This window comes from Teleopsis dalmanni, chromosome 1 (assembly GCF_002237135.1).
Source record: "Teleopsis dalmanni isolate 2A chromosome 1, ASM223713v2, whole genome shotgun sequence".
NCBI lineage: Eukaryota > Metazoa > Arthropoda > Insecta > Diptera > Diopsidae > Teleopsis > Teleopsis dalmanni.
The window spans coordinates 131,684,826-131,700,049 of NC_051846.1; the positions used below are offsets into that span (position 1 = coordinate 131,684,826).

A 15,224-nucleotide genomic window follows, 5' to 3' on the forward strand; every position below is an offset into this window, starting at 1 on the left:
ATCTTTAATAATGACTAAATCACCTTGGCATAGATTTGCCTTTTGTTGTTTCCATTTGTACCTTGATTGGAGTTCATTGAGATATTCCTTTGACCATCTTCTCCAGAATTCTTGTTTGAGTTCAGAAACTAGACGCCATCGTGATGATAAACTCATTCGGCTCTCCTTTTGATAGGGATCCACATTAGTGGTAAGTGGTTCGCCTATGAGAAAGTGTCCTGGTGTAAGCGCTGTTAGATCATTTGGATCGGATGACATTTTTGTTATTGGCCTTGAATTTAACATGGCTTCTATTTCAGTTATGACTGTTGTCAATTCTTCATAAGTCAATGAAGCGTTGAAAATTCCTTTAATCATTAAATGTTTAGCTGACTTGACGGCAGCTTCCCAGAGTCCTCCAAAATGAGGAGCTCTTGGTGGAATGAATTTGAAGTCAATTCCCTTGTTACTACTGGTCTTAATGATCTTTTCTTTACCATTTTCTGAATAAGTGGTAGACTGGAGCTCTTGTAGTTGGTTTCTCGCCCCAACAAAGTTAGTCGCATTGTCACTATAAATTGTTTGGCATCTTCCTCTTCTGCTGATAAAACGTTGAATAGCGGCTATGAATGCCTCTGTTGTCAGGTCACTCACCACTTCTAGGTGAACAGCCTTAGTCGCGAAACAGCAAAATACTGCTAAATATGCCTTTGTTGGCCTTTTTCCTCTAATTTTATAATGAATCCATATCGGACCACAGTAATCAACTCCTGTGGTAAAAAATGGTTTAGTCAGAGTAACTCGATCAGTCGGTAAATTGCCCATGAGTTGGTCAATCAGTTTTGGTTTTGCCTTTGAACAGATGACACAGGTGTGAACAATGTTTCGCGCCATAATCTTTCCTTTAATCGGCCAGAAGTTTTGTCTCATTGTGCTTAGCAATAATTGTGGGGCACAATGGGAATTTTCTTCATGTTTCATTTTGAACATCAATTTCACTATTGAGTGATTGTAAGGAATTACCATTGGGTGTTTAGCATCATATGGCAATGTTGATGCTTCAAGCCTTCCTCCAACACGAAGTACACCTTGTTCGTCAATGAACGGTGCTAAAATATTTAGTTGACTCGAACTGTTGATTGCTTTACATTGTTTTAAGTCAGAGATTTCCTTTGCAAATTCTGAGCCCTGAATAGTTTTAATTATGAAGACTAATGCATCTCGTAATTCCTTTGGAGAAAGTGTTCTTGTTGGTGATTGTGTGCGATGAAATACACGGCGAACATAACCAATTGTTCTTTGGAGGTATCTGAATGAGTTTCGATGATCAATTTGATTTATCATGTGATCAGAACCAGTTGTTTGAATGATAATGTTAACTGTATGTCCTTGTCGTCTTTCGATATCGGTTGAGATGTTAAATGCCTTTGGGTTTGGCTGTTGCCAAAATTCGTTGCCTCCATGAAGGAAGAGTGGACCAAAAAACCATATATGTGAATAATTGAACATTTTAACTTTCATTCCTCTGGAAATGATGTCAGCAGGATTATCCTTTGACGCCACATGATGCCATTGATCAGCAAGTGACATCTCTTGAATTTTGCTAATACGATTTGCTACGAATGTGTGCAATGAGGCAGATGAAGATAGTATCCATGACAAAACAATTTCGGAATCGGACCAAAAGTAGGTTGGCACGTTTTGATACTTTAAATCTTGTTTAACTCTTTCTGCTAATTCGACTCCCAGCAATGCTGCGCAGAGTTCTAGTCGTGGAAGTGTCTGTTTCTTTAATGGTGTTATTCTAGATTTGGCGCACAATAGTCTCGATGTTATTGTCTTATCATTATATATTGCTCGCACGTACATAGCTGCTCCATATGCCTTCTCTGATGCATCCGTAAACACGTGTAATTGAATCGAACAGGGAACCGTCGAATTAAAAATATGTCTGGGTACTTTCACAGTATTTAATGTTTGTAAGTCATTTCTAAAACGCTTCCATTCTAGCTGAGCCTGAGGTAACAGTTCCGCATCCCAGGAATAGTTTTGTTGCCACAATTCCTGCATGAATATTTTAGCTGTTACAGTAATGGGGCCAAAAATTCCCAAAGGATCAAAAATTCGAGCTAAGTCCGATGCCACAATCCGCTTCGTGATAGGTTGCTCTGATGACATCTCTGCCTTTCCGCAAAATTCGTCTGATTTCGGGAGCCAAATAATGCCTAATGTTTTTGTTGGCTTTATGGCTGAGTCATCTAAATCAAGGTTGATTTCTTGGTCTTCTATCGGAATGTTTTGTAGGAGTCGTGTATTATTTGAGCACCATTTCCTCAGCTTAAATCCTGATTTACTGAGCAGTTCCGTAAGTTGTTGTTGAGTGTCTAAGGCGGTAATGATGCTGTTAGTTCCGCTTAAACAGTCATCTACATAAAAATCATTAAGTAATGCAGGTGCTCCAAGCGGATAGTTGGTCATATTATGTTTCGCAAGGTGTTGAAGACATTTTGTTGCAAGATAAGGGGCTGACTTCGTTCCATATGTAACCGTTTTTAGTCGGTAATATTGTATACTATCATCAGCACTTTTTCTCCAGATTGTCAGCTGCTGTGCTGTATCTTCATCATGTACTTGAATTTGCCGGTACATTTTCTCAATATCAGCCGTAAATACAAACCGGTGTATTCTAAAACGCAACAGTATTGAAAAAAGATCACTTTGCACTGTTGGACCTTTGTGCAAAATATCGTTTAGTGCTAAACCGCTTGATGTTTTTGCTGATGCATAAAAGACAACTCTCAATTTGGTTGTAGTGCTGTCAGGTTTCAAGACACAATGATGAGGAATGAAATATTGTGCTCCTTTGACATCTTTCGGGCAAACCTTTTCCATGTGACCTAATGACTCGTAGTCATCCATGAACTTTATGTACTCCTTGTATAAATTTGGGTCCCTTTGTAACTTCCTTTCCAGAGAACAAAATCGATTGAATGCTATCTCACGCGATCTACCAAGTGTTGTGGGATCTTCGCGGAAAGGTAAGCGTACAATGAAACGACCATCGTGATTTGTCTTTACATGATTTGTAAAGTGATTTTCACACCATTTCTCAGATAAAGTCAAAACCCTTTCTGCAGTCTCAATGTTATCTAACTTCCAAAATCGTTCTATCATTTCTGACATTTCACCAACTTCTCCTGTAGTAATAGCGCATGTTGGTTTAATATCTGTTGTAGTTTTAGTCTTACCAACCATCAACCAACCTAGAACCGAATTTTGTAACAGTGGCGAATTCTTTCCTATTATCAATTGTTCTGGTTGAAGTAGAGTATGAAAGAATTCAGCACCAATCAGCATGTCAATTCTTCCAGATCTGTTAAAGCTGGGGTCTGCTAATTCTACATTCTGTGGGATCTGCCAATCCGAAATATCTAGGTCTCGTGACGGTTGTGCTGATATTTTCTGTGGCAATACAAATGCCTCTAGTCTCGTCCTGAAGCTTCCATTAGTAGCCTGCAGTTCAACATTTACGCGAGATTTTGAGTTCCCGAATTGACGGCCAATACCTTCGATCGATAGATTTGAATTTGTGGTAATTAAAGATAACTTGTTGATTACTCTTTGGGTTACTAGGTTCACTTGAGAACCTGAGTCGAGTATGGCACGAACATCACACGTTCGTCCATTGTTTGCAATAATGCGCACCTTTGCAGTGGCTAGCAGAACGTAATTACGAGTACCCTTTGCATTAGTTGTTGCTGTTATGGATGGCGATTCATTAGCGTTGAAGGTGACTGTTTAGGTGACTGTTGCTCTAAATGAAGCAAAGTGTTATGCTTCTTGGCACATTTTTTACATGATCCAGCTTCACAAACCTTTGCTTTATGATCGGATTTGAAACAATTCACACATAGTTTTTGTCGTTGAATCCAATTTAATCGTTCAGGAGGAGTCATTTCAATGAATTTTTTGCAATAGTAGATCGGATGTTTATCTGTGTTACAAACTTTACATAGATCTGAACAAACCATAGTTACGGCTATCCTTTTGTTGGGTTTATATACTGCATTGTCTCGTAGACCTATAGCCTCAAGTGACTGAAATTTCAATTCTAAAAATTCTAAGAATTGTTTTATTGTGGGCATCTCCCTTGGGTTAGTAAGAGTTTGTTCAAAACTGCAATGTGTATTTTTATCCAACTTTTTTAGTAGTATGTGAACTAAAATTGGATCCCAAGTTGATGTTTCAATATTTAAATTATGAAGTTCACATAGACTTTCCTTTGTTGTGTCATGCATATTTTTAATGGCTTGGACTGTTGGATGGTCATATAAAGAGTTTTCAGCTGTCAAACGTTGCAAAACTGCTGATACTAGAACTCTTTTATTCTCATATCTACTTTGTAGTAATTGCCATGCAGTCTCATAATTTGCATCTGATATTTGCAAATGCTTGATGAGTGCTTCAGCTTCGCCTTGAATATTGGTTTTCAAATACCAGAGTTTCTGTGAGTCTGATATTCTTTGATTGTGTATCAGTTGTGCAAACAGATCACTGAATTGTCGCCAACTCAAATAATCTCCACTGAACTTTAGAAGAGATATTGTTGGCAAAGTAGCCGATGGTTGATAAGTTGACCTAATTGATGTCTCAATCTTGGTCGACTTACTAGTCCATTCCACCATTGTATCTTGCACCAACTGTTCCAGTGCTAGATAATGATTGCAATCAGGAGGGTTGTCTTGCCGTTCCTGAATAGTAAAATTTAAACCTTCAGCCTGATCCCATAACTTGGTAAGCGTAGCTAATTTTACTGCAAAATATTGTGGTACCTGTTGCTGGTTATCTTGTCTCACATTGTGGATGAGACGATTGATTGATTTACACACTGCATTTCGTCTGTTGACTAATGCCTGAATAATTTCATTCTCTTGACCACCAGTAGGTAATACTATTTCAGGAGCTTCAACATCATTATTTATCTGAAGGTCCAACCCCTTTATTGTTGATGGTTGAGCCTTAAGGGGTAATGCTTCCAGCTCTTGAGTTATTGTGGTGATATATTTGTTACCCAAATTTATGATTACCATGCCGTAATCTTGTGTGAAATATTCCGATGTTCTTGCTAGTACATCGGCTTGTTGTAGTCGCTCATCATTAGCCTTGAAGTCAGCTAATAACTGTTCTAAAGTTGTTTTACGATCTTCGAGATATTGACGTGTTTTCCTGCTGGGTGAGTCCTTCTTGAAGTTGCGAATGATTCTGTCGATCTCTGAACCAATTGAATCAATTGAATCAATATCCACTTTATCTGAATCCTGCTGGTCAGTTAAAGTGGATATTGATTTTGGATCCATGGTTATTTGGATCCTGCTGGTCAGTTAAAGTGGATATTGATTTTGGATCCATGGTTATTGTATTTCCGTTGAAAAAAGTTGTTTTCAATGGAGGTTTTTGTAAACGCTGCTGGTACACACTGAGTTGCTCTTGCCAATCACGTCGGGGTCACCAATGTACTACCACGTAATCTGAGGTGATATCAAATAATGTATTTTCTTACTTCGTTACACTGACTATTAGGCACATAAACCAATAATCAGGTATTTATGACGAAAGGCTTGCAGGCACATAAACCGCTAGCCAAGTAAGTAAATAAATTTTATTTACTTGCTATAGTGGTTAAAAGGCACATCTACCAATAACCAAATTTTGTTTTTGAAGGAAAGACGATTGTTTTCGCTCTCGAGTTTTATTATCAATATTGTTACCTTATATAGTATAGAATTACTTACTAAACATAATAATATTTACAATTATTGATAACTAAAATAATAATTTAAATTTCACATATTGCTGCATAAACATAAATACAATATGTGAAGCTATTGAACTTATAAACGTAAACAATGTATTTAATATTTACAATATTTATTTGCTGCATAAGTGTAACTACAAGCGAGCTAAAATATGTTAGGTTTGTTAAACTTACAAGGCGCTTAAAAGAAATGGATTCGAGAACTTCATAGTAGCATGGATTGGCAGAATGCTTGAAAGCAGAGTCATCAACGCTAATATAGGAGCAGGCTCCGTGACCAGGAGGACTACAAGGGGCAACCCACAGGGAGGAGTATTATCACCCCTTCTCTGACTCTTGGTAGTTGACGAAATCTTGCAAATCTTTAGGGCTAGGAAAACAAAGGTTGTTGCCTACGCCGATGATGTTACTATCCTAATCTCAGGCAAATACTTGTCAACGATTAGTGACCTAATGGAATCGGCACTTGGTGAAATCTCCAGGTGGGCCAAAAGCAATGGTTTAGGGATTAATCCTACTAAGGCAGAGTTTGTCTTGTTCACACGGAAAACTAAAATACCTACTTTCACCTTACTCAGATTGGATGGAATTACATTGAAGCTTTCCTCGGAAGCCAAATATCTTGGCGTCGTCCATGATTCCAAACTAAATTGGAGAAGCAATATTGAGGAGAGAACTAGAAAAGGACTAGCTGCATACTATGTCTGCAAAAAGACCTTTGGGAAGCGGTGGGGATTGTCACCGTACGTAGTATACGGAATGTATACGACGATCATCAGGCCCATTATTACCTACGGGTCTCTTGTCTGGTGGCAGGCGTTTGACAAAAAATGTAATTTAGCCCGCATCGGAAAAACACAGTACGCCTCAAGAGAGTTTAAATGTAATACTGCATCTCCAACCACTGTGGGTGTTTATTCAAGGTGGTGCTGCCAAAAGTGCTCTCAGACTTCAGGAGTCTAAGATGTGGAAACCAGCTAACTACGGACACCGTACAATTTTGAAGGAGATTAGCAGGAGGGGTCAGGGCTTAGCCAAGGCAGATCTAGACTCCGCTACAGACTACATAACACCAACACTAGACTTCAATACCAGAATTCCCACTCTTTATCCAACCAAAGATAGCTGGGAGCTTGGATGTGCGACAAGTAATTCTGCAGTTACCATCTACACAGATGGCTCAAACATGGAGAGCGGTACGGGAGCAGGTATCTTCTCGAAAGACATGCAGATAAGGCAGTCCTACCGACTCCCTGATACTTGCAGCGTCTTTCAGGCTGAGATATATGCTATTGAAAAAGCGGCTAACCTTATACTACAAAGTACAATTCGTCCATCGAATATCACGATTTTTGTAGATAGTCAGGCCCTGCTGAAAGCAATTGAATCTAAAACAGTTAAATCCAAGATTGTATTAAAATATCGCGCCTCACTGATGAGCATAAAACATCACCAGGTCTTTCTTTGCTGGATTTCTGGGCATAGCAATATCGAAGGGAATGAACTAGCAGATGAAATGGCCAGAAGAGGTTCTGCAATGCATAGAAGAAAAGCCGACCTCACAATACACACACCAATGTGTGAACTGTTTAGGAAAATAGAGGAAATCACCAACACAGTGACAAACAACTTATGGACTAACCGCGAAGACTGTGAGGTCGCTAGAACCTTATGACCGAGGTTGGACAAAAATAAAACGAAAAGCCTTTTAGGTTTCAGCAAATCTGCAGTTTGTGTGCTTACTGGAGTACAAACGGGGCACTGTGCCATTGCACCAATGCTCCAACGGTGGCGAGTTTCAACAAGCGGTTTATGTAGGAGTTGCCAAGATGAAGATGAGGGAGAATCTACCAACCACTTCCTATGTCTCTGTCCAGGACTTCAAACAAGGCGACTTCAATGTCTCAGAGATCGCTTTTTCGCTAGCTTGGACGAGATAACGAAAGTAAACTTATCGGATCTCCTCAACTACATCTGGAAAACCGAATGGTTCAACAAGGATCATAAAGGTTAGCAACTCGCCTCTCTCGGCAATATTTTTTGAGGGCATCACAATGGGCAAAATATGCCTCCGAGTGGAAGTGCTGACAATTGGAAACAGGCGCCTTCCGAACCTAACCTAACCTAATGGTCGATAAAAGTTAATCATCCCCAGGAAACGTCGTAGCTCTTTCACTGTTGCTGGAAGTGGAATTGCGGCTACCTTGCTTTCGGGAGGCTTGAAACCGTGTGAGCTGATGGAGTGGCCCAAGAATTCGATCTCGCTGCACCCAAATTCACACTTAGCAAAATTTACCGTCAGACTAGCTTGGCGAAGACGCTCGAAAACGGTTTGAAGATGTACTCGATGTTCTGCGGCGTCTTTAGAAGCGATCAGTATGTCGTCGATGTATGCGAAAACAAAATCTAGTCCAGCCAAGGTTGAGTTGATAAACCGTTGAAATGTCTGGGCTGCGTTTCGTAGGCCAAATGTCATGAAACGGAACTCGAATAAACCAAAAGGAGTCGTAATCGTCGTCTTTGGTATGTCGCATTCTGCCACTGGAATCTGGTGGTACGCCTTCTGTAAGTCAACCTTTGAAAACATGTTTTTTCCATGAAGAATGGTTGTCACGTCATGCAGGAAAGGGATCCGGTACCGGTCCGGCTTCGTTTGCGCATTCAACATACGATAATCGCCACATGGTCGCCACGTGCCGTCGTTCTTCAGAACCATGTGCAATGGGCTTGCCCAAGGATTCTTTAACGCCTGACAAATGCCTCTTTGTAACAAAGAGGCATGTCTGCAAAAAGACCTTTGGGAAGCGGTGGGGATTGTCACCGTACGTAGTATACGGAATGTATACGACGATCATCAGGCCCATTATTACCTACGGGTCTCTTGTCTGGTGGCAGGCGTTTGACAAAAAATGTAATTTAGCCCGCATCGGAAAAACACAGTACGCCTCAAGAGAGTTTAAATGTAATACTGCATCTTCTACCACTGTGGGTGTTTATTCAAGGTGGTGCTGCCAAAAGTGCTCTCAGACTTCAGGAGTCTAAGATGTGGAAACCAGCCAACTACGGACATCGTACAATTTTGAAGGAGATTAGCAGGAGGGGTCAGGGCTTAGCCAAGGCAGATCTAGACTCCGCTACAGACTACATAACACCAACACTAGACTTCAATACCAGAATTCCCACTCTTTATCCAACCAAATATAGCTGGGAGCTTGGATGTGCGACAAGTAATTCTGCAGTTACCATCTACACAGATGGCTCAAACATGGAGAGCGGTACGGTAGCAGGTATCTTCTCGAAAGACATGCAGATAAGGCAGTCCTACCGACTCCCTGATACTTGCAGCGTCTTTCAGGCTGAGATATATGCTATTGAAAAAGCGGCTAACCTTATACAACAAAGTACAATTCGTCCATCGAATATCACGATTTTTGTAGATAGTCAGGCCCTGCTGAAAGCAATTGGATCTAAAACAGTTAAATCCAAGATTGTATTAAAATATCGCGCCTCACTGATGAGCATAAAACATCACCAGGTCTTTCTTTGCTGGATTTCTGGGCATAGCAATATCGAAGGGAATGAACTAGCAGATGAAATGGCCAGAAGAGATTCTGCAATGCATAGAAGAAAAGCCGACCTCACAATACACACACCAATGTGTGAACTGTTTAGGATTATAGAGGAAATCACCAACACAGTGACAAACAACTTATGGACTAACCGCGAAGACTGTGAGGTCGCTAGAACCTTATGACCGAGGTTGGACAAAAATAAAACGAAAAGCCTTTTAGGTTTCAGCAAATCTGCAGTTCGTGTGCTTACTGGAGTACAAACGGGGCACTGTGCCATTGCACCAATGCTCCAACGGTGGCGAGTTTCAACAAGCGGTTTATGTAGGAGTTGCCAAGATGAAGATGAGGGAGAATCTACCAACCACTTCCTATGTCTCTATCCAGGACTTCAAACAAGGCGACTTCAATGTCTCAGAGATCGCTTTTTCGCTGGCTTGGACGAGATAACGAAAGTAAACTTATCGGATCTCCTCAACTACATCTGGAAAACCGAATGGTTCAACAAGGATCATAAAGGTTAGCAACTCGCCTCTCTCGGCAATATTTTTTGAGGGCATCACAATGGGCAAAATATGCCTCCGAGTGGAAGTGCTGACAATTGGAAACAGGCGCCTTCCGAACCTAACCTAACCTAATGGTCGATAAAAGTTAATCATCCCCAGGAAACGTCGTAGCTCTTTCACTTTTGCTGGAAGTGGAATTGCGGCTACCTTGCTTTCGGGGGGCTTGAAACCGTGTGAGCTGATGGAGTGGCCCAAGAATTCGATCTCGCTGCGCCCAAATTCACACTTAGCAAAATTTACCGTCAGACTAGCTTGGCGAAGACGCTCGAAAACGGTTTGAAGATGTACTCGATGTTCTGCGGCGTCTTTAGAAGCGATCAGTATGTCGTCGATGTATGCGAAAACAAAATCTAGTCCAGCCAAGGTTGAGTTGATAAACCGTTGAAATGTCTGGGCTGCGTTTCGTAGGCCAAATGTCATGAAACGGAACTCGAATAAACCAAAAGGAGTCGTAATCGTCGTCTTTGGTATGTCGCATTCTGCCACTGGAATCTGGTGGTACGCCTTCTGTAAGTCAACCTTTGAAAACATGTTTTTTCCATGAAGAATGGTTGTCACGTCATGCAGGAAAGGGATCCGGTACCGGTCCGGCTTCGTTTGCGCATTCAACATACGATAATCGCCACATGGTCGCCACGTGCCGTCGTTCTTCAGAACCATGTGCAATGGGCTTGCCCAAGGATTCTTTAACGCCTGACAAATGCCTCTTTGTAACAAATATTCGAACTCCTTCTTCGCTTCCTCCAATTTAATCCCAGAAAGACGTCCTGGACGAGCGAACGCTGGAGCGCCAGTGGTCTCGATGAAATGTTCGACTTGCGTGTCGCTCGTGCGAGAGTTATCGCTCAATGTGGCTAGATCGCGGTATTCGCTCAACAAAGAACTATAGTCATCTGCAATAGGGTTGCCTCGGATGCTGTTCACTTGCCCAACTGCTGCCGCCCCTTTTGCTGCTACGAACGTTTTGTTGTCCACTAGCTGTTTCCGTTTCATGTCAACCAGTAGGTCGTAATACCTCAAGAAATTTACGCCGACTATGGTATAGTTTACGTCCGCCACCACAAATGTAAATGAAAATTTGCACCTTAACCCAAGGGATAACGACAGAATTTTGGTGCCGTATGTGCGTATTCCCGTGCCATTTGCAGCAAACAAACTGGGTAATGATAAATCTACTGACTTACCTCGCTTAATACCGTATTTTTTTGGTAGTACAGGCAGGTCCACTCCGGTGTCGATAAGAAATGCGGTTGACGTCGTCGGATATAGTACTGGCAGTCGAGCTATTATCGCGCTGCCCTCAAATCGGCTCGACATCGATTGCGGCATGCTTAGTTTTTTGGCTTTGCTTGAGAGATATAAGAGCAAGGCTGACATCATCTGCGCGCTTGCTCTCCGAATCTGCTGTGAAACCAGCACCAACCGGAGTGACTTACGGACTGCGATCGCATTCGGCTCCTTCTGCATGAGCACTGCTGATTTCGCGACGGCTGGCATCCTCCAAAGTCCAATCGGCTCAACCGCTGTTCGATCTGGTCTAAGCACTGGCAAAGCTTCGCCAAACCGCTCTATAATCTGATTCTTCAAGTTACTATATTTACCGGTTGCCGGAGGGTGTAAAACTGCATCAGCTACATCAGCAACAACGCTGGACTCGATCGCTGCGACGACGGTGTTGAATTTCGTGACGTCGTTAGATATGGCGGAGACTGCAAACTGCGCTTCAATTTGCGCGAATCAAATTTCTGCAACGCGGCTCAGATTGCCTTCTGGAAACTTGTTCTCTCGCTGCACTGCTGCGGCTTCGTTGACAACTGGCAATGACATGTTGTTTATGTATAGTGCTCGCAGTTTTACCTCTCAGCTACGGTTTTAATAACAGCCTTTGTTTATGTAAATAAAATTTAATTTCAATGTTTTAACTTCAAATTAAATAGAAATTGATAAAGTTCGGCAAACGTTGATTTCGTCACTTAACCTTTTTCACACAACGCGCTTGATTTTTTTGGAACGTATTGAAATGACTCTTACTTCGCGATCACCACTTTAGTATAAATGATATTTACACAAATTGTTTCTTATTCACTATATTTCTTGTTCTTAGGCGTGCATTACACATGTATATATTTATTTAATATTTATTATTGTTTTACACTTACAACTAACGGTTGAAAGAATCGAACCAAGAAAGAGATAAACAAATTAAGTATCAAAAGGATTTTTAATGTACTAAAGCAAACTAAATCTAGCGTCGCTATTCTGTGTGTTGATTTTACAAATGTCTACTGCATACTATTTATGCTGCCATCCTATATTGTGTATTCTAATCTTTTTCTAGTGCTGCCACTGAGTTTAGGCATTTTTACCATTCTTGTGTGATGTCGCCACAAATATAATAATTATTGTTTTTCGTTCGGAATTCCAGTGTAAGTTAAAATTTAAATTGAAAAAATTTTTTTTGATCGCGCTTTATATACCTGCCGTGTTTTTAAAAAATTTTATTTATTGTTTCTGTGTTTCAGTCTACAGTTCTGTTGCTGTTTTCAGTTTATTTACTGGAATATTTATTTATTATTTTAATAATAATTGTTATTATTTAATTGTTTGTTTATGTTTTAATTTTAGTTGTTAGTTATATTTTTTATTCCATCCATCCATCCATCCATCCATCCATCCGTCCACCCATCCATCTATCCATCCATCCATCCGTCCACCCATCCATCTATCCATCCATCCACCCATCTTTCCATTCATCCATCCATCCATCCATCCATCCATCCATCCATCCGTCCATCCACCCATCTTTCCATTCATCCATCCATCTTTCCATTTATCCATCCATCCATCCATCCATCCGTCCATCCACCCATCTTTCCATTCATCCATCCATCCATCCATCCAACCATCCATCCATCCACCCATCCATCCAAATTTTACCCCTTGACTAAATAGCTTATATCTTTTCAACTACTGCAGATAAAGACACAAATTAATCATTGACTAAATCAAAACCTCAACCCAATTGATTTAACCGTTTTCGAAAAAACAAGAAAAAATTGAAAAATAATTCAAAAGTAAAAATAACAAATTTTACCCCTTCACTTAATAGTTCATATCTTTTCAACTATTGCAGATAGAGACACATATGAATCATCGACTAAATGGCTTATAACTTTTGAAGTATAGCAGATAGAGAAACAAATGAAACATCATTTTAAAGATAAAACAATAAGCTAAATATAAATCATAGGTGGATGGATAGGTGGATGGATAGGTGGATGGATAGGTGGATGGATGGATGGATGGATGGGTGGATGGATGGATAGGTGGATGGATGGATGGATGGTTGGATGGGTGGATGGATGGATGAATGGATGGGTGGATAGGTGGATGGATGGATGGATGGATGGATGGATGGATGGATGGATGGGTGGATGGGTGGATGGGTGGTTGGATGGATAGGTGGAAGGATAGGTAGGATAGGATAAAGAAGAACTTATATTGAATCATCGATCGAACTGGACCTGAATTATGATGGAATTGGCACCAAAAAAGCATTTAAGGAATTTAAATTCTTAAATGCTTCAATATTCGGTATAAAAAAATTGATGTAAATAAATAAATAAAACTAACAACATATTTTTCTTTACAGAAGCCTTGCAAAAAGATGGCTATACAGAAAAGGAGTATAATGCGGTTATACGAATAGCCATAAAGAATGTAAAAGGAGTTTATTATAAACAGCAGTGCAACGACCGGAAGAAGCACAATATGGAAGAAAGCAGCATATAATTTTTGCTTTTGTAATTTTTATTTATTTATATAATATTTATATTAAAAAAAAATTGAAACGAAAAAAATTTATAATTTATAATAACTTAATAATAACTTAATAAAATAATAATTTTTATTTATTTATATTAAAAAAAAAATTAAAACAAAAAAATATTAATAATATATAAATTAAAAAAAAAATAAAACCAAAAAAATTTATAATCTTTATTAAATATTGTTTTTGTGATTTTTATTTATTTTTCTAAAAATTTAAAACAAAAATATATATATATATTTTTTATTTTTTTTAGAAAATTTTAGAAAATTTATTTTGGAATAAATATATGTAAAATGCAAGAGCATACATTTAAAACAGTAACAGCCTTACAACCTACTGACTTCGTAAGCTACAGAAGAAGGTGATAAACTTCTTTTAGAAGCAGGTCGTAAGGCAGAAAATGATCACCTCATATTTTGCGTGCACAAGCATCGCTCATGACGATTTGGTTTACTTTGTCATGCTTACAACATGCTTCCATCGTAAAGTGCATCCTGATTCCTAAACGAAGTTTTACGAATGTCAATTCCGTATTGCATGCCGCATACCTTTTGTACTTTACCAAGTCATGCATGATTTCGGCGGCCAACTGCTAATAAAAGTCATGGGAATTCGGAAAGGAACTCGTCATGATGACCAGCGAAAAGAAGCATGATGTAAGGGAAGATAGCAGCATCACGGTCCCTACTGGGATAATAACCCAGTAGGGACTACTTATTATCCCTACTGGGATAATAACCCAGTAGGGACCGTCATCCTGCTATCTTCCCTTACATCATGCTTACTTTTCGCAGGTCATCATGACGAGTTCCTTTCCGAATTCCCATGACTTTTATTAGCAGTTGGCCGCCGAAATCATGCATGACTTGGTAAAGTGCAAAAGGTATGCGGCACGAAATACGGAATTGACATTCGTAAAACTTCGTTTACGAATCCAAATGCACTTTACGATGGAAGCATGTTGTAAGCATGACAAAGTAAACTAAATCGTCATGGGCGATGCTTGTGCACGCAAAATATGAGGTGATCATTTTCTGCCTTACGACTTGCTTCCAAAGAAGGTGGCCACCTTCTTTTGTAGCTTACGAAGTCAGTAGGTTGTAAGGATGTTAAATGTATGCTCTTGCATTTTACATATATTTATTCTAAAATAAATTTTTATAAAAAAAATAAAAAAACAATATATTTTTTTGTTTTAATTTATTAGAAAAATAAATAAACATTACAAAAACAAATAAACATAACAATAGATTATAAATTTTTTTGGTTTAAATTTTTTTTAAAATAAAAATATTATTAATTTTTTTTGTTTTAATTTTTTCTTTAATATAAATAAATCAAAATTACAATATTATAAATTATAATTTTTTCTGTTTTTTTTTATGTAAATATAAATTTTTTTTAATATAAATACATATAAATACATAAAATTACAAAAGCAATATTTATTGATGTTATAATTA

The 15,224-nt window shown here is 39.2% G+C and overlaps 1 protein-coding gene across 1 annotated transcript in view; it reads right to left on the reverse strand.

Moving 5' to 3' along the window:
* The window catches only part of LOC119666148, a 6,862-nt gene extending 1,526 nt beyond the window's left edge, over positions 1-5,336 (reverse strand). The window contains exons 1-2 of the mRNA XM_038075431.1: positions 3,836-5,336; positions 24-3,737 (exon numbers count right to left, since the gene is read on the reverse strand). Coding sequence (XP_037931359.1) covers positions 24-3,737; positions 3,836-5,336 — 5,215 coding nt within the window. The remainder of the gene's footprint in view (positions 1-23; positions 3,738-3,835) is intronic.
* Positions 5,337-15,224: the final 9,888 nt, after the last annotated feature.